This window comes from Leptosomus discolor, chromosome 1, assembly GCF_034619465.1.
Source record: "Leptosomus discolor isolate bLepDis1 chromosome 1, bLepDis1.hap2, whole genome shotgun sequence".
NCBI classification, from domain to species: Eukaryota; Metazoa; Chordata; class Aves; order Leptosomiformes; family Leptosomidae; genus Leptosomus; species Leptosomus discolor.
Window position 1 is genome coordinate 24944668 of NC_141391.1, and position 27329 is coordinate 24971996.

Genomic DNA, 27329 nt, shown 5'->3' on the forward strand with positions numbered 1-27329 from the left:
TAAACATAATGATAAGTTCCTACCTAAGCCATCTCTTCTTGAGGCTAAAAAAAAGATGGCAGCTCTCAGATTCTGCTTGTATGAGAGCTCCTCCAGTCCCTTAGTCATCTTTGTGGCCCTTTGCTGGACTGACTCCAGGATGTCTGTGTCTCTATTGTGCTGAGAAGCCCAGAACTGGGCACAGCACCCAGATGAAGTCTCACCAGTGTTGAGGAGAGGGATGACCTAATACACTGTCTTTTCATGGTAGGGACAGATACAGTCCTCTTATCCTTTTACTAACTACAGTAATAAATGAGATTCTGGAATGTTTGGGAAAGTGATGTATGTACCAGAGAAACTTAAATATTTTGACTTCTAAGAAAACTTGCGATTTAATTACTATGTTCCTTGGTGTTTGGCATCACCATAGGGAGTACTTTTATACAAATAATACACTAAGAATTCTTGTTTTTAATTTCAGCAATGGTCATAACCAAAAAGTACACATGCACATGGTTGATCTAATGAGCTCTATCATTTGTGAGGGAGATACTGTGTCGCAGGAACTTTTGGATACAGTGTTAGTTAATCTAGTGCCAGCACACAAGGTAAGACTTAATAGTGGCTTAATTTTTTTTTGTAATCATGATTTGTTGGATGTACGTATTCAGATATTTAGATTTCATTGAGAGAATAGCTGTAGCGAATGTGTTCCTATTACTTGGATTTTTAGCAAACAAATAATTTTTATAGCCAGAAAATTCAGTGGCTTTTCGTTGCATTGATTCAGTTGCCATAAACCAAATTATCAGTGGATGTAATAATCTAAAAGCTTTAATGTCATGAGTTTATACACATATTAAAACTTTGGAAAGTTTTTAATTTTTGTAATGCTGTATCAATAGTTCAAACTGATGTGCCGCCTTAAGTGGGAGAGAAAAAGTTATGACTGCTGATTTGTAGTTGGCTCTGTTGTATTTCAGAAGCGTTGGCGTTACTGAAAGCACATCAGAATGTTGTTGATACAGCCATAGAACTATGTTTGGAAATGGTGGTGCCTGAGGAGACAAAGTGATGGCTTTTTCCTTAATGAATTATGTTTCGTCAAAAAAAAAAAAGTGGCCTACAGATGAACTCAGGAAAAACTTCGAACTTTGCATGTGTTGTGACACTTAAATGTTTAAAAAGTGAGGAAGTCTGACTTGTTCAGAAAACTGTCTGGGTCCTACTGCAATCTCTTGGCCTGCAGTGTAGAAGATGACTTAAAAATTGGGTATGACAAAAAAATCTTCTGGGAAATTATCTGGGAAATGTGTACTTAGCTGGATTTTGGACAGTTCTGGGGCTAACTCTACTTGTACTTACTACAGTAAGGTGCTGTCTGAAGAATATAGCAAGTAGTGCCTTACCACAAGCCACCAATTTCAGTAAATAAATAGCACATAAATTATTTTTTCTATTGACAGTGAAAGACTAAATTCTTAGTATAGATCAGTGACTTTTTTTCACTGGAAATGTTTTAACTGTGTCCTTCAAGGGGTCTAGTACTTTTGTGGCAGGACCAGACTGAAATTCATGTGTATTCTTGGAATACAAGAAACAAAAGCAAGACTATGCAAAATACTTGAGTTTGTATTTTCTTAGTTGCTAAACTTCTGTTGTTTCATTGTGTCACCTGTGTTCAACTTGATTTGACTATACTGTTTTTATGATTTATGTTTAATAAACTGGTTTGGAGTTGAAGAATTTATATCCTGTTAGATTGGCTATAGCATAGAAACAATTTTGTTTTATAGTGGAGTTAGTTATTGACTGGACATTTTAATAGGTTAAGGTATTTGGGGTTTTCGCATTTTCTTCTGCTTTTGTTTTATTCAAACTGGCTCTTTGAATAAGATGCTAGTTTTATCACTTGCTTTCTAACTGAAATAGTTTCATAACTTTATACCATAGTCTGAAATACTTTCACCTTTACGTTAATATTTTTTTAACCTTTTTTATCCTAGTGGAAAGGGGCTGCTAATATTCTTCTATTTCCGCTCAATATTTTCATATAGTGTTTATTAAATATTTTGGAACTTACATTCATTTAACCACTTTCTATGGCTACTAATGTCACGTTAGAAGAGTGTGATGAATTCAGAGTAAGAATTTTTCCACTTATGTCCATTGAGCACAAAACTTCAAGGGGGGTTAAGGACAAGGTCCAGCATAAAGAACAACTATGTCTTAGCTGATATAGCTGTTAAGCTGTACGAGCTGTGGGAAAGGGAAATTGAAAAATCAGACTGGCTACCAAAAATGGCATAATGGCAAGTGTTAGTGAGTAGGGAATCCTTATCTAGCCAGGTTCCCTGAGGACTAAAAGACTATTTTTGGTGGAGTACAAGGGGCATAGATCTGTTACTAACTCAGGTTTGAAAGTGATCAGATTGAGAGATTGTTGTAAAGACGATAGCTATGTTTGTAGCTAGCGATACAGGCAAGTGGTGTATTTTTAATACAGCCAGAGGGAAGATTGTGCGTGTGAAGGGACGTGGAGTGCCCTTGTGAATTGAATGACTGTATTCTAGAAAATAGTGATAGAGCTAGTACACCTTTCAGTGTATAAACAGCTGTATTGGGTATCACTGGGTTGAAGACTTGAGGAGCTTAATCTCTGTAACTTCTCAAAGGAGCAGTCTGTACATGTGTGTTGGGAATAGAAGGTTCAACATCTCCTTTAGTTTTGGATCCCGAATGCTAAGATCCAATGGCTGAAATTTAACATCAGACAGATTGATGCAAAAATTATATGAATATTTTTAAGAGTTCTTGTAACTAGTTGAACAGTTTGTCAAAGGATAATTCAGTGCTGTTACCTCTTAAAACCAAGGTCAGTGTTTTTCCTAAGAGGAATGCCAGATATGATCCATAGTCCTGAGTAGTAAGTGTAATAAGCCCCAGTGCTAGCAGGACACCTGCAAAAACTCTGGCATAAGGAACGTATGCTGGAGACATGATCTACTATCAAATGTCTGTCTACCATAATTAGTTGTCACTGAAAAAGTCTAAGCTGCTTTAGCTCACTTGAGTTTGTCATCCATCTCACTTGGCCAGAATAAAAGCCATATTGATGTAAACCTGAATGAAAGTGGCTGACACTAATATCACAGATACATTAGAGCATGCAGAGGCTTGCAGGTATCAGATAAGTCAATACAGCAGTAAACTTAACTTCTCTGACCATGTGCTCAGCTCTTAATTTCTATCAATTTTTTTTCTTTTGTGGTTTCCCTTTTTTTCATTTCTATGAATAATACTGATTTTTTTTTTTTAAAAATAGGATTATATTAAGAGGGAATGAAATAAATAAGTAGTAAACTAAACCCAGAAAAGACAGAAACAAGGGAGAGGTAGTAAATATGAAAAGGCAAGAAAAAAAATAGTTTTCCTTTCCCTTTTAATTGTCTTTTTAGATTATTAATCCTTTATGGCAGCACCTGTAAACAATTTTGTGTTTGTGCAGTGTGTTAGAAGGCAAATTGTATTTCCTTGAGTGTTTTCCAGTGTTTGATATTCAGCCTCAGGAATACTACAGGGAATTCCACATTGCACATCCCACATGCTTTACATGCTTATCTTTTTGAAAAAGTGATCCTGACAATTAAATTTCTAACTGTCTCTACTAGGAACTTGCTTAATAATTAGTGTTATCTATCTTGGCAACACTGCAGCTGAGGGTTTTCTTTGTCAGCCATCCTTAAAAACCTGTTTCTCTCCCCCAGCAGAACTAGAGAGTCTGTTAAACTGTTTGGTCAAATGCTCTTGGTTACAAATTCTGCTGCTGTGCCATTGATAATAAGAATAAAATTGAAGATTTTAAATTCCTTTTCAAATTCTGAGGAAAAAAACACATTAAAATGTATGTTTCTTATGAATATTTGATCTAGATACAGACTTAACATTTGATTTTACTCCTAAAATTATAAAATTAAGAACTGGATTTATGCTAGCTAGTCATCCTTTTTGGAGAAAAAATGAGGGGGACATGCATTTGTTTTCTATTGACTTTTTTTTCTTTTAAAAGATGAGTACAAATTATTTCCCTCTTAATTTCTTTGTGTTAAATTGGACACTGGGAGACACCTGGAAAATGTAACTGAAAAGAATCAATGGGTATGCATTTCCCTTACTGCCAGCCCTGTTGTACCAGTACAACTGATTTTTGGCTCTGGAAAACTGTCCTGGAGAGCATTGTCTATATATACAGAAAAATGTCTCTACCATGCTATCAGAGAGGTTGCCACTTCTTCTTGCGTGTGCAGTAGAAGTTTGTCAAACATTCTAGAGAAGAACAGGAATGAAAAATGAGTTGGCAAAAGTCTTAATGTCTTCCAGAAGCGCAAAAAGCTCAAAATGCTAGCAATATGTGCACAAGAATCGTGGTAGGGATTGAGAAAAAGGAGAGAATTTATGGTTCGCAAAGATGATGTGTCTTCAAATGTTGTTACTGGAGGCCTTCTAAGCATTAACTAACAAAATTTTCCTCTGTTTATTATCATTCTTTTCTGAAAGAAAATTAGGTTTTCTAGGGGAAAAGGTCTGTCTGTGGCATCCTGTAAGTCTGTTTTAGATGTTAAAAGTGCCTTCGCAATCATTTTGCAGAAGATCTGTGTTCTGCCTTTTCATGGGTGTGATTCTTTGGTTTGTCCTTATGAATCAATACTTATTTCTGCTTTTTTTTTCCGTCAAAATGTGGTAATGACTAATGATTACTTTAAACAGTATTGCCAGCTGATGGCTTAGTTTCTACCCAAATGAGGACTTTCAAAAGCATATCCCTGCTGGGCCCTTACATGCTCTTAGAGGCATCGTGATTAAGATTATTGTCCACATCATGAGGGCTTTCTCAAATCATTAAAAGATCTTGAAATAAGTGTCAATTTTTTTCCTCAATGTATAGCAAGATTGAAGAGAGAATAACGATAGAAGAGCTTAGATAAACACAGGGAGGAAATTTGTTAAATTAGTTCTTACCCTTAGAAGATTTTTGCCTTCAGGCAAAATTAAGAGTATCTTTGTGGCTATTAAATTAGTCTGAAAGATAGATTTGATGTTTTGTAAAAGATGTTTGAACCTATTGGGTAACTGCCTGGGTTGCATCTGTTTTCACGTCGGCTAAGGCAGTGACGCTTTTTCTTGTTTCTGTTTTTATCCTGAAACTGGAAAAGGGTGAAGAAAACTTTCTTGTGTGCTTCTTAAGACTTCTTTGGCATTATTATTTTGAGAAAGTTCGGCCTCTGGACATTTGAGGGCCCTGGCTATCAGCTCAACTAAATCAAGTACATGAGGCCTGAAAAAAAAAAGTAGTTAACTTTCCTTAGCCAGTTGTGATCTAGACAATTTTTTCTGTTCACAGCTTTTTTGGGTAGAATGAAGTGTAATGTGAATACATTACTCAGGGTTGCAAGTAACTCGTTCTAGCATTTATCTCAGCAAACATTAAGGTTTGAACTGCTGCGTGAAAGATACAAGCTGAAAGTGTAATTAATGTGAATCAAAACAGATCTGCCTGTTGGAACTCTGCTTTGCTAGGTCTGCTGTTGGGACTTGTTTTATACGTAAGTCAGATCTTGCTCGTGATCTAGAGCTTACTGTTGCCCAGGTGGAAGTTGTTTTCTTTGTTTTGGTGAAGGTGAACTGTGGAAGTCAAGAAGGATCAGAGCAAGAATTGGAAATGGCATACATTCCTTGCTACAGTAATTTGTGCCTTTTATTTCCTGAGCTGTCACAACTTTAGCTAAATAACAGAAAACAAATGCTACAGGTGGAAATGCAATTTTTCTTTGTTTCTTTTTTGTTTGTTTGTTTTTGTTTTACCTGTAAAGAGCAATCTAGCATGCAGAACCTTTTCTCTTCTGGGACATGGAAGAGCCCTACAATTTTGTAAAGACTGCCAGTGTTGATTCTTGTATCTTGATTAGATAAGGGAAGAGGAAATTACAAGATGATAGCATCTTATGTAAGCATTTGAGTTTCTTTCCAGAATTGGGATCTTTATTCCCCTTCTGTAGTGGCTCTGACTAAAACAGATACTTCAGGCATGAATCTTTGTAGTCTTTTGAATTCAGTCACCTAACTTAAATCTATCAGTAGGCAAGCCAAAGACTTCTTTTGTTTTATGTTAACAGAAAATGTTAATCTGTTCCCTCTGCTGTCTGGAAGCCTATAGTTCTATACAGTTTTTGAAATTACAGACAATACTGTCCATATCTCCGCAACTCATCTCTTTTTTTTATTCAGATAGCTACAAAGAACCAAGCATATGCAGGCAAAGAAATGCGCTGGGTGTGGCAATGCATCTTGTGTTTGCTTTTCACTATGACAGAATAACAGAATGTTGGGGGTTGGAAGGGACCTCTGGAGATCATCCAGTCCAACCCCCTGCTAAAGCAGGTTCACCTACAGCAGGTTGTACAGAACAGCGACCTGGTGGGTTTTGAATATCTCCAGAGAAGGAGACTCCACAACCTCCCTGGACAGCCTGTTCTAGTGTTCTGTCACCTCTAAAAGGAAAGAAGTTTTTCCTCATGTTCAGGTGGAACTTTCTGTGCTCCAGTTTGTGCCCATTGCCCTTTGTCCTGTCACTGGGCACCACTGAAAAGAGCCTGGCCCCATCCTCTTGACACCCACCCTTTAGATATTTGTAAGTGTTGATAAGATCCCCTCTCGGTCTTCTCCGGGTTAGAGCCCGAGATTGCTCAGCCTTTCCTCGTAGGAGAGATACTCGAGTCCCCTCATCATCTTTGTAGCCCTCCACTGGATCCTCTCCAGTAGTTCCCTGTGTCTCTTGAACTGGGGGGCCCAGAACTGGACACAGCACTCCAGATGTGGCCTCACCAGAGCAGAGAGGGAGGAGAACCTCCCTCAGCCTGCTGGCCATGCTGCTCTTAATGCACCCCAGGATACCCAGGATTACTTTTATGCTAAAAGGAAATTTTCTTCCTTTTATGGATGAGATATATTTAAAAAAAACCAACCACAAACTGCCTCTTTATACTGTTGTCTTGTAAATGGAATATGTTGGGGTTTTTTAAATTGCAAAGACTAATAAAAATTGAAGGAACTGTTTTTTCAGAGATTTTTAGCTGTCAAAAGACTATATTTTTTTTTTTATTGAAGGCTTTTCCTTCATTCTTTTATGTGTTAATAAAGTCTGAAATGGGTGTCACAAGGGCTCAGTTGCATTTTCTTCTGAAATTTCTTTTAAAATAATTGCGATACAGAATTGGAGAAAGGATGTACCAACTAGAGGGTGGAGAATGTGTGGTAAGAAAGGAAGGAAACAATGATAGTGCAGTAACCTAGTTAGACAAATGGAGTGATAGGAATGATAGGGTGGGTTTTTTGGGTTTTTTTGTGTTAGTTCCATCAGTTTGTATTCCTCACCCTTTTTTTTGCTCACAAACTAAAATTTTAGATTGTTTTTTTTTTTTTGATATCAGTCAAACAAAGTGTCTTTGCAAGATGCTATGGAGAGGCTGTGATAGTGGTTCACAGGTGACTGCCTGATGCGAGGACAGAATCATACCTTCTACCACAATCCTGTTCAGAGTCTTGCTTCTGTGGTGCCTCCATGTTGCTTTGCATTACTTTCTTGGGTTTTGGGGAAGCTGATAGCATGAAGCAGTAAAATGCAGTAACTGACCTTCACTGAGTGTCAGGCTTAGGTAGGCAATTGAAAAGTAAGCCCTAATTTGCCAGGAAAGTTTTCTCAGTAATATCAGTGGACTCAACAAAGCTCTGTTTGGATTAGGTTTGTTTTTACTATATTATCTGTACTACTGAAAGTATAAAAAGAACAGGCTGTTTCCTAAATGCATTTATCAGTGCAGTGCAGTTCTAAATTCTTGTATTCATTTTTAGGATTAATGCATGTACTTAAAACTTTTCTGTTTTGTTTTATTTTTTCCCCCCAGAATTTAAACAAGCAAGCATATGATTTGGCAAAGGCTCTGCTAAAGAGGACAGCACAAGCAATTGAACCATACATTACTAATGTAAGTGAAGACTGCAAACAAATATGGAAATTAATATATTTTTTAACCTATTGTAAACAGAATGAGTTGCATATAGTCAAATAGGGCCGTAAAGGAACATTTTTACAAAATCTTAATTGTTCTTTGAGAGAATTGTTATATTAATGAAGTACTGCATAACCTGTCCCTTTGACTTAATTTTGTACTGTGTAGAAACTACTAAGCCCATAACAGTTTTGATTTCTGAAATGCAATGGATAGTTTACTTTCTGCTGTCTTGGAAGACCTTGCACTTCAATCCTTAATGTGGCTGGAAGACCAACTGTGGTTATATGTATTATCGATAAACACATTGTTTCTTTGGCAAAATTCTTTTTCTGGCGAGGAGATGAGACTATTTAGAAGCTAAAAGAAGTGAAGATAGAGCAGAATTTTAATGCTGTTGTCGCAGGAACAGAAGAGGAAACAATCTAAGAATAGATAGTAAGGAAGAAAACAGAGTGCATTGAGGATTGTAGCCAGATTGAGTGTAGATGTCATAGACGATGCAAGAGAAGAGCAATGAGAGGAAGTAAAGATCAGCGAGGAGTGTTCTCTAGCTTAATTTGCACAATAGAAGGGAAAAAAAAATCTACACTTTTTCTTTTTTAAAATTAGTTAAGGATTTAGCAGGTCTCGTGGCAGCTCTCCAAAACCTCAGGAGCTTGAAAACAATAGAAAATCTTTGATGCTTTTTGTTGCTTTCAGACTTGTAATGCTTGTGGTACTTGGAAGGAGGGTACCTTCTAAGATTTTAAAAAAATCTCCAGTGAAAAATCTTACTTCAAACCTGTTAGGCAAAGCTGCTGTTAGGGAAGGTGTTGCTACATGGGAGTGTGTTTTTAATGTTGTTCATCTGTGAGGTTAGATTACAAACTGGGTGGCATTTTGTGGGTTTTGAGGAAGTCTGTACAATAAGAATCTTCCTCTTACGGAAAATATGCACATGCAGCCTTCTGTTCTTGATTTCCCACAAATGGGAAATATTATGCTTTGTTTTGAAAGTTACTTTCTTTTTTAAAATCTATTAAAGACACAGTAGGAGTTAGTTTCCTAACCAGGAATGTATACGTTCTAGGCAACCCTGTATCCAGAAAAGGAAAACTTCTGCAAGACAGTATGGAGTCTTTAACTTCTAATGAAATGTACTTAACTCTTATTTTCTGGTCGTTATTACTAGAAACTGTCGACTTTTTCTATTGCATTACTTGTTGGGGTTCACTTTATAACCTTAAGTGGTAGCTTTCGTGTTTTTAGTTTCTTTACTGACATGATTAACCTTGTCAGGTACAGAGGTTTATGATGTTCATCTGTCCCAAGTTTGGGAATAGAAAACTGAAGTGCCAGTTAAGGGTGTTCTGTTGCCTTAGTGGCAGGTAGAAATAGTATAACTTTTTTAGCCGCGCTTGTGTATTGTTTTAACCCCAAAAGAAGAAAAACTTCCCAAATTGTCCTTCCTCTTACTTGTAAGGGTAGCATATTGCTCTTTAGTCACTTCTTACCCATCTATTATGTGAGGATATAGTTGAAAGTAGTGTGGAATTAGTATTTGATATTAGGAAATATTTTCTTTACCGAGAAGTGTGACGTTTCCCTCAAACCTGTCAAGTTTGCCAGGAAAGAGTAATTACTTTACAGCTGTATTATGCCATTTGTAATTACAAATTCTGGAACAGTCAGTTACTAATTCCTACACTTTTACTTAGAACTCCTTAATGGGTCAACTCTGTAGTGTAGTAATTAGCCAGTTGTTTCAGCCTTGTTTTGACTAAATGTTATAATACTTTTAAAGTTATTGTTGTCAGTAGTGAAATTATTCTAAATATAGTTACATGATAAAAAGATGTGATGCACTGGAACTCCTCTGAAGTCGGAGGCCTACAGTGATAAACTAAACATTGATTTTAATGTCTTTTCCTTTACGTGTAGTAGTGAATACAAACCAATGATATTTTAAGATTTCTACTACAGAATCCTGGTCTATGTGTGCCCCCTCCTCCCCCTTTTTTTTAATAGTGAAATAAATTTCATAAGATTAAAAGGTAGATTTAGTGGTAGACAAACAGAGGATTTAGAGTGTGGATGTATACTCTTGTTATTGCTGTATACTCTGTTTTATTTTCCAGTTCTTCAATCAAGTCCTCATGCTTGGTAAAACATCAATTAGTGACCTGTCAGAGCATGTGTTTGACTTGATTCTGGAGTTATACAATATTGACAGTCATCTCTTGCTTTCTGTTCTACCACAGCTTGAATTCAAACTTAAGGTAAACACTTATTATCCTTTCTGTGTATCTGAAGCATATGTGCTTTGACCGTTAATGACTTTTTTAATGACAAGTTCATCAAGTTATTTGGCATATAAAACTAATACTTATATGTAAAACTATGTTCTCTGCATTGTTTGAAGGAAAACTCATAAAAGCCCTCAAAAAGTAATTTATCTTCAACTGTATTAACCTACAGTACATGTGTATATATATGTTTGGATTTTGGTTGGTGGGAGTTTTTTTGGCTTATATCTTTCAAGCAATTGTTTTGTTTTGTTTTGTTTTTTTTTTTTGGATGACTTGAGAATCTGATCTGTTTTGTTCCTTTATTTACTGTAGTAATAATTAATGTATTGAAAGCACGTTGTGCTGCTAGCTGTGCAGAGAAACCACATCTGTTGAGAATAGTGGATTTTGGCAGGGAAAAATTTGGCTCCGTGTTAATGGAAACTGATGTACTGACAATTTTGTCCAAATAGAAAGCCTGTGACAGGTGGAAACAGAGCATTGGACTCCATAAATATGTCTTGTAGTCATTGCTGCAATGACTTATGATTTTTCAGGCTTATTTCTTATTTCTGAGGGATTGCTGGTGCTAGGTATCTGTTTTAATAGGTATTTTTCTTTTGGCTTCCTACCATTTCAGTATGTCTCCATCACTTGGAGAAATTCAGTGTAACAGCTGGTACTCTCTTTATTCTCCACTGCTTTTTTTTTCTATTTGTCATTCCACAGGATTTCTGTGAAAGTGGGGAATTCGATTAGTTTTGTATTATTAAGTTTGAAAGTGATCTGTTACTAAACTTGAGGGCTAATGTGTGCTGTTGGCCACTTCTAGATTTGCACGTATTTTTATTATCAAGGACAGATTTTAGGTTTGTAGAACCTTTGGCCTGTTCTCATTGCAATATATATTATTGTGGTGGCTTGTTCATACCTGTTGTTTTTTCACTAATGTTGTTAGGCAGGCACACTACACTTGTTGGGTGAGTTGTTTTTTAATGGTTTTGTCTTTCCACTCACATGTGCAAAAGAAGTAGGGTTTAATTTACTGCTTGCTGTCTGTGTCTTAAAGGCTGAAGAAGGTCTACTTTTAATTCCTGTTCTTACAGAGAGCAAACAATTATCATTCTCTCTTCAATAAAAACAGAACTTCTGCAGCTGTTATTCAAGAGATTTAATCTTAACTGCTGCCACATCTTTTTTTTTTTTCCGTAGTTGTAATTGCGGTAACCTTTCCATCTGTAGGTCTGTTTAAAACTGCAGGCTCTTGAATTGTCTTCCTTCTCCTTCATTGACTCACATACTCCTCTAGTTCAATATGAACTTCTTTTTTGTATCCTATTTTACTATTTGGGTCAGCAAGTTTAGTAGCCCCACACCGTTAACCATCCCCAAGTGTGACATGGGATTTCCAGAAGTAAATATTATAGAACTTGATTACTGACAACCTGAAAAGAACTCTCAGTTTTTTAGAATGTCATTTGGCAACAAAGTGGGAAATGCTTAACCAAACAAGAGAAGACCGGCATTCTTGGAAGAATCATAATATGGTTAAAGACTTTGAAGGATCGTCCTTGAGAAATTCCATCTGTATGTTCTAATGGGATATGTATTCCCATTACCGAGCGCTTAAAGAGAAATACAATTTAATTTGTTCATTCTTCCTTTTTACTCGAGATGCATCAAGGAGACAGATGTTCTGGTCCTGGAGCCATGTGACTACTGACAAATCTTGTTTGGTGAATGGGATGCGTCCATTCACACTGAGGGTAGCCTTTCAAGCTATGGTTCCTCCACCCAAAGCAAAATCCTTGTCCGTTAAGTTGTAATAACATTGCTGAGACAGAGATGTGCAACACCACCGTGGTGTGCTCTGGAGCAACTTGAAATAGTAAGCTGAATATAAAAGCATACTGAATCTGATGGAGAAATATTCCTGTGCTGCCTGCCTCTTTGGTTAGGTGCATTTCCTCCTATGATGCCTCCATTTTCTTGTGTTTGGCACTGTTGGGAGTTTTTCCACTATACTATATCCCAAGGACAGTAGGTGCCAGAGACTTAATTATCACACCAGCCACCTTGCTCTTGTCTTAATCTCATTAATTTCTGGAGCTTAATGATCTGATGCTACCACCACCAAGCATTATCAGCCAGTAACATCTTTGGATGGAGTGGATAGAGTTATTCCATAAGTCTTCAGGTGACTGATCATCTTTAGGTAACCTGTTGCCTTTTGGACAAGGGAGGAAAGTGGGCTGAGTTGTCTAGACATGTAGATGGCTTTTCAAGAATTTTAAGGGCACGCTGCAGAACTGGTACACATTTCTTTGGGAGAATGCGGACGTGGGGTGCTGTTTGTAGGTGTGCTGTACTATCAAGTCTTCAGGACTCGCTTGAGTCTGGCTCATCTAACTTGGTGGTCTCTGGTTGTTTTGTGTGACAGACACATGACCACCAATATCAGGTTCCAGTGGAGATTATCTGTTATGCCATTTTGGTGCTGTCCTCTTAATCATTCCTGCATAAGGGAGAGCTTAAAAGTATGTCTCTGGTATGGAGTAAATGGCACGTTTCGATTCCACTTAGTACTTGGAAAACAAGGTCTGGTAATTCACTGTGTCAAGTTGCTGAACAAATTCTTTCTAATGCAGAGATTTGTAGATAGAATACAGTGCATGGTGTTCGTTTTTCCAATGTGGCCACTATATTGTTCTGTCTTAGAATACGTGCTTCAGTAATGCTGGTGATCATACCACTTCTTGTTTAAGACTCTTTGCTGTCTTTTTTGAGGATTGTGTGGCTGTGGTGATGGACAACTCAGCAATCACTTAAAATTCACATGTTGCGGAAGCTGGATCTCAGTCCTGCTTCATTGGAAGCCATTGAAATTTCAAGAGTATTCAGTTATTGGTAGTTCATACGCCCAATGTCTCCAACTACCAACCACTCCAACTAATCATCTACAAAAAACCTGTAACTGTGTAGTAGGAGGTCACATCCAGGCTTCTCCCGTGAATGCGCTTGGCTTATGGTGAATCTTTATTCTGCCTGGGCCTATGAGAACTTCTGAGCTCTGTCTGAGGACAGAGTGAAATCTGTGAAGTCTGTTGGGTATACTCCTGTTTTGTGATTGCAAGGGCTGCCATGCTCCCTTCCATAATTTCTAGTTAGAATGAAGAGGGGTGAGAGGGAAAGGTGCTCTCTATCTTGATTGTTCCAATTTTGAGGGCCTTTTGTTCTTGGAGGGTGCTGAAAGCTCTCAGAACAAGCTTTGTTCTTTTAGGGATTGGTCACATGTTTCATCCTGACCTTAGGGAACTCAGTTGCACAGTATGGGTGCTGGGTGTTTCTCTGATAGAGAACCTGTTTCTCTAAACTGATTCTTCCTGGTATCAGCAACTTTTGCACTAGTTGTATATTCTGTATGTGAACGAGAATTTCCATGTAGTGCCTTATTTCTTTGCTTCTAAACACTTAGTGGCATGTTTTTAAAATGAAATGGTGGTGTTTTTCTCCCAACAACCAGGTGAGCTTTGCTGAGCAATCTCTACTGCCTTCCAATTGATTGGGCTGCCTTGTTCTCAGCCTCTGTGGCTGGTAGGAGTCTGAGGATGTGAACAAAGGTCTGTGACTCATTACCTGACAGGATCCAAATTTCTTTCTCTCCATCATCCTGAACTTCTTTTGCACTCTTTGTGGCAGGAGAAGCCTCTTGGTTTCATGGGGTCAGGCTCTCACGGAAGTTCTAGACTGTCTCTTTGAATGTGGGAAAAACCCAAGGGCTTTCCTGTCAGTGACCAGATAAATTTTTGACCATGTATGGAGGGGTTAAGAAACTGTTAGTATGGAACTTATGAGAGAGCTTAGGTGCCTCAGTAACACTGTTGTGCATATTTACTTTTTTGGATCTAAACAATGTGGCCACCTAGTGTTCAAACATCTTGCCATTTTGGTACAACCAATGACCATACAGTTTGGTCACGATGTCAGGTAATTTTAACTGCTGTGAGAATTGTGCATGTTGACTTGGGTGAAGAATGAAGGGTTGCTGGCAGTAACTGGTATTCTCTGAAATGTGCAGCTTTCGTGTGCTTTACTCCCCCAGTTGCTTTTTCTATCCTATGTATCAGAAGAATCTTTTAAGTATGTTTGAAAAGATCTGAAATGTGGTCAGGTGTGTGCTGTGCCATGTCACGTGCTAAACAGAAGTGGACAAACTGAGTATCTTTTGGAGTCTGGCTGGGCTGGAGTTAATTTTCTTTGTTGCAGCCTGTATGGTACTGTACTTTATATTTGTGGCTAAACCAGTCTTGATGGCACGCTAATGTTTTGGCTGTTGCTGAACAGTGCTTGCACAGGTAAAGGCTTTCACCCCCACCATGAGTAGAATGAGGCAGGGCAGGAGGTTGAGAGGAGACACATGCTCAGCAATAAAAGCTCAGGGAAAGGAAGAGGAAGGGAGAGATGCTTGTGCTCATGGTGTTTGTCTTTCCAAGCAAGCACTATGCATACTGGGACCCTGCTTTCCAGGAACTGGTAGGACATCTGCCTGCCAATGGGAAGCAGTGAATTAATTCCTCCTCTTGTTTTACTTGTGCATGCAGCTTTTTCTTTACCTATTAAACTCTTATTGTCTTTATTCATGAGCCTTTTAACCTTCCTTCTATTTTCTCCTCTTCCCCTTTCTGTACAGGAGAGGAGAGTGAGAGAAAGGCTGTGTGTGTGTGGGGGGGGTGTTTGGCTTTTGACTGGGGTCAACCCACCAGACCTTTACAGATTTTTTTTTTTGTAAAGAAAAAGCTGCTATGATCTCATGTGCCAGAAAAGGAGTATTGTTAAACTCTAACAGTCCGAGACCTGTGTCAAATCGTGGTTGCTTCTTAGTGGTAATTTTTTTTTAACCTAATTTTGAAGAGGAGTCTGAGGGATTGATGGGAGAATGCACACTGAAATTCATTTAACTTAACCTCTTCTGTGAGGGTCAGTCATTTGCACCTGATCTTGGCATTTTAAGGTGATGTGTTTAGAGATCTAGTATTGGCACAGAGCATTATTGGTGCAGGAGAGAACAGAGGTAAGAATGTATTGTTGTGTAGGTCAGCTTGTAAAGGAACCTGATATTTATAGAATGGTTTGGATTGGAAGGGACATCTTCCAGTAGACCAGGTTGCTCAAAGCCCCATCCAACCTGGCCTTGAACACTTCCAAGGAGGGGGCATCCACAGCTTCTCTGGGCAACCTGTGCCAGTGTTTCACCACCCTCACAGTAAAGAACTTCTTCCTATTATCTAATCTAAATCTCTCCTCTTTCAGTTTGAAACTGTTACCCCTCATCCTATCACTACAGTCCCTGATCAAGAGTTCCTCCCCACCTTTCCTGTAGGCCCCCTTTAAGTACTGGAAGGCCACTGTAAGGTCTCCCCAGAGCCTTCTCTTCTCCAGGCTGAACAACCCCAACTCTCTCAGCCTGTCCTCATAGGGGAGGTGCTCCAGCCCCCTGGTCGTCTTCATGGCCCTCCTCTGGACCTGCTCAAGCAGGTCCATGTCTGTCTTACACTGGGGGACCCAGAGCTGGATGCAGCACTGCAGGTGGGATCTCACCAGAGCAGAGTAGAGGGGCAGAATCACCTCCCTTGACCTGCTGGCTACGCTGCTTTTGATGCAGCCCAGGATGCAATTGGCTTTCTGGGCTGCGAGTGCCCTTTGCTGGCTCACAGTCAGGTTTTCATCCACCAGCACCCTCAAGTCCTTCTCCGCAGGGCTGCTCTTGATCCACTCATTGCCCAGCCTGTATTTGTGCTTGGGATTGCCCTGACCCAGGTGCAGGACCTTGCACTTGGCCTTGTTGAACTACATGAGGTTTGCCTGGGCCCACCTCTCCAGCCTGTCCAGGTCCTTCTGGATGGCCTCCCATCCCTCCAGCATGTTGACTGCACCACACACCTTGATGTCATCGGTAAACTTGCTGAGGGTGTGCTCAACCCTACTGATATTCCTTCACTTATATTTGATACTGGAATTGTAGAAATTTGTGTTACTGAAAGTGAATACCATTTTGATGTTCAGGAGAATGAATAACTCAGGAAGAGAGTATTTAGGAAATAACCATAAGGAGTTTTAGGTTATTTAACTGTCTTACTAAGCTAATATGATGTAACGAATAAAATCACTAAAATGTTGACTTCTGTTATTGTAGAGCTGCCTTTCTTCCTTGTTATGGTAGTTAAAATTTTTGGCAAGTTTCAGGTAACGAGTCCACTTTTATTGCCAAATTCCCACTAGTGCTGCCTAATCTTTTGGACTTGGCGTAGTGATAACAATCTGAACCAACTTCTGTTGTTGTTAGTGACAGACCCTAATATCTAGGCAGAAGAGCCGCTGCCTGGGTGTTGTTTGGGGAACTGAAAATATGAGTGTTCAATGTCAATTTCTATTGACAAATCATTATGGAATACTATCAAGCATAGAGAATGCTGGATCATACCTAAGAAAAGAGGTGAGGGACATGAATCTTCAAGTACACAATGTCGCTTAAAATGGAGAAGGATTAAGATTTTTTCAGAGTTTCTGATATTCATTTTTTCCCTCAGAAAAAGAAGTAGAGATTAAAGTAGAATAAAGGAGAGAGACTGTAGCAGTGGTGCATTCATTTAATAAGAAATAACAGGTTGATTTTTATTGCTTTTTAGGAGCTTATGTAAGAATGTTTCAAGAAGACCAACATTTGGGCACAAATCTAGAAAGTACCAAATACTCTTGGTCTATAATCACAAATATTCATTGTTTCTCCAAACAATACTAGAAACATGAGTGCGTTGTCTTATAACTGGATTAGTGACTAATACAGTGAAAGCTTCTTCTGTGGCTAATTCGTTAAGGGTATTTTAGTTGGTTTTTTTAATGCCTCTTTTCTTTTTTCTGTATTTCTGGCTGTGTAATTAAGTAGTTGAATGTTTAGTGTACTCCTGACCCCTCCATTCCACTCCCTCCCCACCTCTGAGGTGGCTTGCTCTGGATCTGTGTTGATTACCTAGAGAAATTCACAGATGCTTAAATTTTTTAATATTTTGTTGGTTTAAGCAAGAGTGGATGGGATGTGAGTAATGAAGATTGGACTAATACAGGCTACAAAACCCCCATAAAATTCTTAACCATGAGGGCACAGAATAAGAATTTGTAATGTCGTGGACACTTATAAGCTGAAACTCATCAAGAAAAAAAAGATACAATTTATTGCAGATTAGGAGTAGGAGGTTGTCGATGGCTTTCAGTAATGTCAATCTGAATTTTAATTGGAAAAATCAGTCACATGCAAACAAATGTATTAATGGATTTACTATGAATGCTGCTAATACTTAATACTAAAATTTATTCAGAAGAATTATAATCTTTTGCAACGTAGTGATGTATTAATGTTAGAGATTTCTTCATCCTTAGCTTCTCTTGCTCTGTTACTATAAGGATTTTACAAATGCTTTTACTGTTCTTCGGGAGCTGAATTAAAAGGACATACTGGCAAACTTTTCAGCCCATTTATGGTATTGAGTCAGATAGGAGAAATAGTTGGTCTTTAAGACTGTGGTGTCATATTAGAGCTAAATTGTGCTCTTGTTTCTTGTTCACATTCAAAAGGTGAAGTTGAACTAATAAGAATAGCAAAGATGGTAGAAAAGAACAGTGTTTTAAACAGTCCTTGTCTTTATTACCAGAAAAAAAACCTGAAATAAGAGGTTAATATAAACTAATTCTAGCTACTCCCTTTTCAAAGTGCTGCAGCCAGTTGGTTTTTTCTTTCTTTTTCTTTAATAAGCAAAAAAAAAAATATGGTGAACAATAAGTATACATGCTAATTGCACAATGTTGGCACACATTTCCAAAGTATGTATTAAGCTTCAAATGCTGTGTGTGGTATTAAACAAGTGTAGTGCAAACCAGTGATAATACAAATATACTGGAGAAGCCCTTGTTTCATCTCTATTAGTGCTAATTTTAAATAGGAAAGAAAAGTATCTGTTCTAACTCGGCATTTTTAAATATAGGTTTAAATACAGGACCAGATCCTGTGCATCTTGGATCTTGGGTACTTAATCTGATGTTCTCGAAAAGCTTGTTTCTTGAAAATTTCTTTCTTTTTAACTGAATGTTTGTAATTAAACACTATTCTAGACAACTGTAAACAGTTAAGTGCAGACAAATATAGAATGAGTTTTGTGGGTTTTGTGTTGTGCCTGAATTTGTGTAAGCTCGTACAGGCACATAGCAGGTTTCCTAACAGGGTCAGTAACCTGTAAATGAGGGTTGAAATGATGTATGTATCTGTGTATTTTTCACCAGGATTTGTTCACATTGGTTTTTGTCCCTACATAGTTTTTCATTTTCACTGCCTTTTTTATTTTGACTTCTCCCATAATGGTGAAGTTTTTGTTGTCTTGAGATACACATTTATATACAAAAAAAAGTCTGTTAATCTGTATTATGATATTCTTAGAGGTGTATAAGCGTATTGGTGTAAAAGCTGTACAAAACAGAACTCTGTGCTTTTGTTGGTTTGTTTTCTTGGTTTTGTGTTTGGTTTTCTTTGTGTTCTTTTGTTTGTTTCTTTGTTTTACTTCTAAAAAAAAAAAAATGTGTTCATTTTCCAGAGCAATGACAATGAAGAACGCCTGCAGGTTGTAAAACTTCTAGCAAAAATGTTTGGGGCAAAGGATTCAGAGCTGGCATCTCAAAACAAGCCACTTTGGCAGTGCTACCTGGGGAGGTATATGCTGGTTTAGTTCCCTTTCTAGGAGGGGAAAAAAACATTCAATGAAGTATAATTCAGCCTTTTTTTTTTTTTTTTTTTTTTTTTAAATGACACAGCTAAGTGTGAGTTCCCTCCTGCTACTTTATCTGAAACCTGACAGATAATACTAAAGAGATTATTTTACATACATCTTCTGCATCTGTGATTCTGCAGTGAAAAATTATAAATAATCCCTTTTTTGGGTTTTTTTTTTTTTTGCAACTATATCGCCATTGTCAAGAAAAAAAGTAGTTTAATTTCTTCAGAACTGAAAATATTCAATGATGAATTAATTCTAAAATAGCATCAAATGACATTTGCAGTATAAGGTGATATTAGAACTGGTTTTGAGGCTTTTATGTACAGTATTTGCATACTGGCTTCAAATTTTTTTTAGTGGTAGGGGTGTATTAAAAGAGGTATGTAGTATTCACAGTGCTGCAAACTCAGTCTTTTGTTTTTGAAATGTTCTGCCAGTTTGAGATAGAAGATATAGCTGAAGTCAGGAGAAACTTAAGTATGGCTACTGTGATGAAAATGTTTTTGATTTGACTAAATGAGGATATATTTTATAAATTATTACAAATGAAGTAGCTTATAATTCAGCATTCAGTTGTATCAGGTGCAGAGTCCTCAAAGAAATACTACTTTAAAAGTACATGGAACTTAATTGAGGAAGGCCTTTTGCTTGGAAGTATATAACAATTTAAAACATTGCATGTCATCAAAATATGCCAGATCTAATTGGGCCCAAAGGGAAATGCTTCATTGTGTTATAATGTGAAGCAATGTGAATATGTGCAATCTGTGGTTCATAATTACTGTTTTCAGCTAGTTATGAATCACATACATGTATTTATTTTTTTGAGGATTTTAACTAAGTTATAATAGCTGTGTTATTAAAGGAACCATTCTTAAAATCTCTTGATTTTGGAAACATACCTGTTTTTTACTAAAACAGTTATTCCTTGAAACATCTTTGTTTGATAAATAAGCATTTCAACAGCAGTAATGTTCTAAAATTATGTTTAATTTGTTTAAAACCAAGCGTTTTGAGGATAGCTTGAAAATGCATTTAATTCTTAAAAAGAGTTTTTTGTAACTCTCATTACATCAATAGTTTAATAAAAATTAAACATGAGAAAATACTAGTTTTCAGGCATCAAACCTAATTCAGTCTTTCAGAAAAAAAAGCACAATAACTTACAGAAGTTGAAATTTCTTCTTTCTCAGAAGAAATTTGTACTAGGCTAGATGCCCATTTGTTTGCTGTCTGTCATGCAGTTTAAAGAGGGGACGAATATTGCAGTCTTAAAAAACTTTTAGTTGCTGATGCGTGGTTCATGGTTAATTATGTGGAGCATTACAGAAAAAGTAGTTAAAATGTGCCAGACGTATTTCTAATAAATAGTTGTTGTCTGTCATGTGTACCAGCAGAGGATATTTCTCTTCATGTTCAGAACATGAATTAATAAACGAGTACAGGGATTTTTTTCTTAAGCTAAATACAGTCTTCTCAATACTGTGAAATCAGAGATGTTTTATGAATGTAACTCTGCATGGGAAGCATAAAAATATTTTCAGAGGTATTTGAGATGGTGTAGAAATAAACTAATTGTTTTGGTAGAAGTGATATTTTTGCTGTTGTTGTAATGTGTTGTCTTGTTTCTAAATAGGTTTAATGATATCCATGTACCTATTCGTCTTGAATGTGTGAAATTTGCAAGTCACTGCCTTATGAACCATCCCGACCTAGCAAAAGACTTAACAGGTACCAAATTTATTGTAATATTAAAATACAATTTAAAGTCTCCTGGAAAAGTAAGGAAGGTTAGTTGTAATCCTAAGTAACATTGTCAGATATTGTAGAGGATGTGACTGAGGTTGGAGTTCTAAGTCAGAGTCCCTGCCTTGAGTGTTGCTTTTCAGGCTGAAGGGATTGTACATAAAGAATGACTTAACTGAAGAGATCACTCTCCCTCTCCTACAGTAGTTGCATGCCCAACTGCTGTTGAAATTAAGCACCATGGGATCAGGCAAAGACAGCCTGGCTAACTTAGTGGTCATGGCATTTATGATTAAGGTGCAGAGTGGAGACTTCAGTTTCACAAAGCTGAAATGTGTAAATATGCAGCCGCTGTTGAAAATGTTAAAAACAATCCTCGTAACTGTGACCACAGCCATTGGTTCCTGCTGCTTCAGATCACACACAGCCTGTAATTCAAGACCTCTGTAGGAAGAAGGCAACCAGCATAGATTGAAGCATTTAGTGTTTGTTGCTCCTGATCTTTTAATAAAAAAAGTGTAATTAAAGAGAACTGGTTTGTTTTGTGTTTTGTTTTTGTTTTTTTTTTTTCCTCTCAAAGTGTATATAGAGACTGTATCTCCCCCTGATTGATAAACTCCCGCTTGTTATTTTTTGGAGGTAATATATTTGTCCATTCGCTCTAAGGAGGGAATTTAAAGGGCTGTTAAGTGCATGGGCTTGCTCTCCTGCTTGCTGAGCATTTGTCAAGTTAGACACAAATACAGCCAGGCTAGAATTATCCTGTAGTTATTGATATTGTTAAGCCAGTTTGGAGAGAAAAAAAAGAAGTTTCTGGTCCAGACCTTAATGGAAAGGTAAAGATATTTCCTCTTTGATTATCAGAATTGTGTTTTCAAGGTGTGGGGGTTTTTTGGTTTGGTTTTTTTTTTTATATTGCAGAAAGACTTTGTGCCCCCTCTAATGGTATCCTCTGGGAAATGTGATTTTGCTTGCCCCTCTTGCCACACAGTGCTTATTGATGTCAAATTGTTGAAAAATTTCTCTGATTCACTGGTGTTTGAGACCAGAACTGTTTTGTGCATTGGCATTGTTCTTTGTTTGGTTTACTTTATTACGTGTTCCTGTGGAACAAAATTTAAAAAAAAAAAATCTTATTTGGATTTCAGATTTCATAACCTCCATAAGTGCAAAGCTTTATTTCTTGATGTGCTGATTACCAGAAATGTTAATAGCCAATATTTCAGATGAGACTTGAAAATTTTCACTGGTCGTTGAACAGTAATAAGAGAGCAGTAACCTCTGGTTATTTCATTCAGAGTAAACTTTGAATTTCGATTTTTTTCTTAACATTCTCAGTGTTTCACTGATGTATGCTGTGTACCATGATCTTGACTTTTGTGTGTGTTTTTCTACCCATTTGTGCTTCTAAATTAACCCAAAATATGTACTTCTAAAAAGATAAATGAACTTGGCCATTTTATTTGTCAGCTTTCTAAAATGACAATAGGTGGCTAGCATGTTTGACAAGTAGAAGCAGAAACCTTAAAATATTGATAGTATAAGATGATTGATGCTACCAAATAAGTAGCAATAGGCCAAAATAACCTAGGAAAATTGTTGAAGGTGAATAAACTAGGATGTGTCTGAAGTGCTATAGTTTGGTCAAAGAGGATGCTTTTGCATGTCTCCTAATTTGTCCCTGCTTACAATGCTTACATGGCTCGTGGAGCATTCCTGGAGCATGTGAGCTAGATTCCATGTGAATAATACAGAAGTTGTGATCAGGAGTGCAACTAATGTGCTCCAGCAGCCAAAGGGGATGGAGTCTGCAGGAAGAGAGTAGCCTCTAGTGTGAAGTAAGACTAAAATGTCTGTAGTGTGGTTATCAAGTTCTCAGCAGTCTGTTCTACTCTGCAGATCCGATTCTGTTTGTCTATAATAATTGCTATGTAGACATAACCTACCTGTTATAAGAAATAATAAAAAATAACAATATAACCCCATAACTCTTATTTCCCTAATGCCAGAAATACAAATACTTGATATTCTAAGCAATATAAAGTTTTACTTATGTTCCAGTTAATCTTAGAGAAGACTATTTGTTGATTACTCTTGATGCTGAAAACAGTGGAAAATCATGTTTTCTGCTTCTGCCAGTTGAGTACAGTTAGAGAAAGAAAAGTAGCTGAAGTGGTATCCTTACAATGAAATGCTTACTCTATTTTTTCCAGAATATCTTAAAGTAAGGTCACATGATCCTGAAGAGGCCATAAGGCATGATGTTATAGTGTCCATAGTTACTGCTGCTAAAAAAGATCTTTTGCTTGTCAATGATCACCTGCTTAATTTTGTCAGAGAACGAACACTGGACAAGCGGGTAAGACATAATTAGTACTAATAATGGCTGTGTGTTATATTATAGACTGTAATTCAGCTTTTTTAAAAATCAGTGCTTCTAAAGAGTGCTGAACTAACTTTAAAATGATGAATGAAAACCAATATCATGCAAAAAAATTTGAAGTAGTGTCTCTTAATGAGACATCTTTTGCCCCTGACTGGAATGCCACATTTTTCATTGTGCTTTTATTTAAGATAGTATGATTAAAAAAAAAAAAAAAGGCTGAAGCACAATAATGTTGTTCCAGTTGTCTGGTTTTAATAAAACTTTTAAGTAAAATGAGACCTTTGTAAAACATTGTAACATTTGTCTTAAGTCTTGCAAGCAGGTTTCGAAATGTATTGTAGATTACTGATGAAAAATGTTTCACCATCAGAGGTAGTTTACCTGTTTTTAATTAGGTCATTGGGAGACTGCAAATCAGTAGTTTTCAAATTTGAATAGTCTTGAAATTTGGTTTAGCTACGTTTCATTATTTAGTAAAATTAAGAGGTTTGCTGCTTATGTTAAAGTATAGTAAACAAGGCTGTTGATGGCAAACTTTTAAAATTAATGTTATCACCTGTTTGGGTGGGGTTTTTTTCATTTGGTGACATGCTTTCCTCTGCACCTGTAATACAATTGCAAATATTCAGCATAGACTGTAAGAAAGGGTGTTGGCTTAAATTTGTAGCAGTTCTAAATCCAAGAGGCATACTTGCATAGCAGTTACTGATACTGAAAGGTTTAGCATAATAGATATGATGCACTCTGTGTCCTAATGAGAAAGTGTTGCACTTAGAATTCACTTTAACTTTTTTTGCAAATTAAATTATTTTATTTTGGTGTAGAATAGGAGCTACCTACCAGGAAGTTCTGCAATCTTTTCAGTCTTGAGTTTTGAACTGCTAAACTGGGTCTATTTCTTTTTCTCAAGTGGAGAGTGAGGAAGGAAGCTATGATGGGACTTGCACAGATATACAAGAAATATTCATTGCAATCAGAAGCAGGAAAAGAAGCTGCAAAACAGATATCATGGATCAAAGATAAACTTCTGCATATATATTATCAAAACAGTATTGATGACCGGTGAGTAGTGAAAGTTACGTGATTCTGTGGATAACTGTGTAACATAGTAAGCAGATTTGTTTTTCCTTTATGCTTAAGTGCCAACAAGAAGGAGGAGATTTGATAATCCTGTATGTTTTGATCCACTGTGTATCTTGCGCAGCTGCAGCCAAATGTTGTCCTGTGTTTTCTTCTTCTTCTTTTTCTTTAAGCCCAAAAGTGATTCTAAAGTGTGAGATGGGTTGGAATATTTCAAAATTTTTAGCTGTATTTCAACAGTGCTTCAGTAAAGGACGTCTTTTGCTTATATTTCAGTAGATTGCTGATTTTTATGTTAAAATTCAGTAAGTGAAATTGCTCTAGCAATCTTGCTTTAGGTTTGCATGTTCTTCCTGTATGCTTTAAAGATAAGTCTAGTGCATGTAGTGACAACGGTTAAGGCATCTCACTCTGCACAAGGTTATTTTTCTGTCTTATAATAGCTGTGAATCAGAGCCTTTTCCTGGATTTGTGGTGAAAGCAGTGCTTCTGTCATACCAGTTGTAGCCTTGTATATGGTTGTTTGTATTGAAAAATAGATTGTTGCACATGGGGAACTAGTTTGGAAACCAGTTCACCTTGACTGATCAAGGCCATCTTGATGGCTTTGTACATGAGCCTTTGGCCTTCACAGCATGATCAGGTACAAATGGCATTGTAGACCCATACAAGCCTTCCCGAAAACTCATGGCCTCTAGAAGTCATCTTCAAAATAAGCAATTATTTCATGGTACCATGGAAGTGGATGGAATTGTCCAGATCTTCAGATCCAGTCTTACCCACTCACGTTTTGCTTAAACTTCAGAATCTTCCTCAGCTAGTTGGGTTTTGGTTTTGGCCACCTGCTCCAGTTGTGCGTAAGGATTTTCTTCTCTTTTCTAGCCTAAACATACACGATTTTTGTTTTTTATCTACTGTATTCTGTTAACATTGACCTCAATGTGCAAAAGTCTTGGGCCTTCTTGGTATTTGAGATTTCAACATGGACTTCCTTTTCCTTTTGTTTTTTCTTCTCAGTCTTTCCTAGGTAACTGATGGACCTAAAACTTTCTCTCCTCCTGTTTCCAAATAAGGAGCTTCCATGTTGCCAAGCTTTTTTTAATTCCCTTGGGAATGTACCTGCACTTTTATTGCAGAAGCAAAAGAAATAGGATAAACTCAGCCCTTGGGGAAGGGGCCAGGGAGGGGTGGAGAGAAGTCAGTTCTTTCTGGCTAGTATCTGAATACTCCTTCTGGGCCTCATGACAATGTGTGATATAATCAACATGCTCTTTCATTTTTTTTATTTTAGGCCCGTTAATTTGGGTTAATTCATGAATTTACCCCAATACTGACCTGTAATGGAATTCACTGATAACATCTCTTTGGGCTGATAATTAAAATACATCCTTCTCTAAAATCCTTCAGTTCCTGTCTAGATTAATACATCTGATTTTGATAATGTAATCTCTTAAATGTCCTACTGCTATCATTAACATTACCTCTTCTGTAATGATACATTTTTGTTCGGTTTATGTTGAATTGGAAGTTAAGTAACTTGACCTTTAGGTTTTTGAATAACCCTGTCTTTATATGCAACAACTGATCTTTAGGTAGGTCTGAGAATTTTTGAATGAATGTTTTAACAATTCAGGACCACTTTCTTCCTTTACAGTTTAAGTTTCTTAATCCTGTCTTTCAGATTACTTGTTGAACGCATCTTTGCTCAGTACATGGTTCCCCACAACCTGGAAACAAACGAAAGGATGAAATGTTTGTATTACCTTTATGCAACACTGGATTCAAATGCTGTGAAGTATGTGCTATTTTTGACTTCTTGCAAAATAATTTTTAATATAATTATTACTGTAAATTAGTTCTAAATTGTTATGAGTAGCCTAAGCCAGTGGATGAAAGTAGTTTACGAACTATCAGAGTACAGAATGTAGCAATAGTATCTGTTTTTCAAGTGGGGTTTTGAACAAAACAAAACAAACACTAATAGGATGTTTTCTAACAAGGTGTGGTACCTTTTAACCATAAACAGCTACAAAAAGTAGTGTCAAAGATCTGTAAAGAAGCTTGAGTTGCATGTCAGTCCTTCTGTGCCTGAAAAGAGATAGCATAGATAGTAGCATTGACCAGCCCTAGGCCTTGTTTGAGAACTTCTCGATAATATACTCCTTGTTTTAGCAGCCAGGATAACTTAGGAGTGGGAAGAAATTACTTGTTCGTCTTTCCTCCTTCAATATGCATTTTACTTGTAGTTCTGTTATGTGCCTTCTCCATCTTAAAATGGACATGAATCTGACTAATGATAGTTTTGCTGCTGTAATGTTCACAGTTTGATTGAATTGAGTTAGTTTTACTTTGTTTCTCATTTAGTAGTACTCTGTCACTTGAAAATCAAATATAGGTTTTGTTTTGTTTTGTCTTTTTTCTCCCAAGGGAGACTAGAAAAAGCTTTCTATATGAAAGAATTATTAAATATTAAAAAACCCCAAAGCCTTAATACTACAGCAACTGGTGATTGAATCCTCTGCATTTCTTGTGTTACCTGCCTGAAGATATTACAACTGTAATGAACTAAAACCTACTGTTCCAGTAATTTTTAGTGTAGACTAAACAAAAATGCAGAATGGATTGTTTTCAGTACTTGTTATTTCATGCAACAAATAACTTATGAATTCTACAGTTTTCCTGTGTAGCAGTACTCATTTTAAAGACATAGTATATTAGTTATATAGAACTGACTTTTTACTTGTGGATTCTGGAAGTTTTTTAAATGAAGCTGTGACTTATTTTTTCCTGTGGCTTATTTTTCCTGGAAAGTGTGCTAATTTTCAAATTTTGTTGAATGTCTCTAAGGCATCTCTTACAAGTCCAATCGTGTCCACTTTTCACAATTTATTCATCTAGTAGCTGCTTTCTGTGTGTAAGAAAAACATTGGTTTGATGATAAAAATCTTAAACATCTGCTTTAGCCTGCTTTTTGGAATGT

General features: G+C 37.0%; 1 protein-coding gene across 2 annotated transcripts in view; it reads left to right on the forward strand.

Annotated features, from left to right (window-relative positions):
- The window catches only part of PDS5B (PDS5 cohesin associated factor B), a 91792-nt gene that overhangs the window by 9049 nt on the left and 55414 nt on the right, over positions 1-27329 (forward strand). For both annotated transcript variants that reach the window (XM_086481872.1, XM_086481873.1), the window contains exons 5-12: positions 464-590; positions 7944-8024; positions 10169-10309; positions 18958-19073; positions 20774-20868; positions 23097-23242; positions 24180-24331; positions 26031-26144. In XM_086481872.1, coding sequence (XP_086337998.1) covers positions 464-590; positions 7944-8024; positions 10169-10309; positions 18958-19073; positions 20774-20868; positions 23097-23242; positions 24180-24331; positions 26031-26144 — 972 coding nt within the window. The remainder of the gene's footprint in view (positions 1-463; positions 591-7943; positions 8025-10168; positions 10310-18957; positions 19074-20773; positions 20869-23096; positions 23243-24179; positions 24332-26030; positions 26145-27329) is intronic.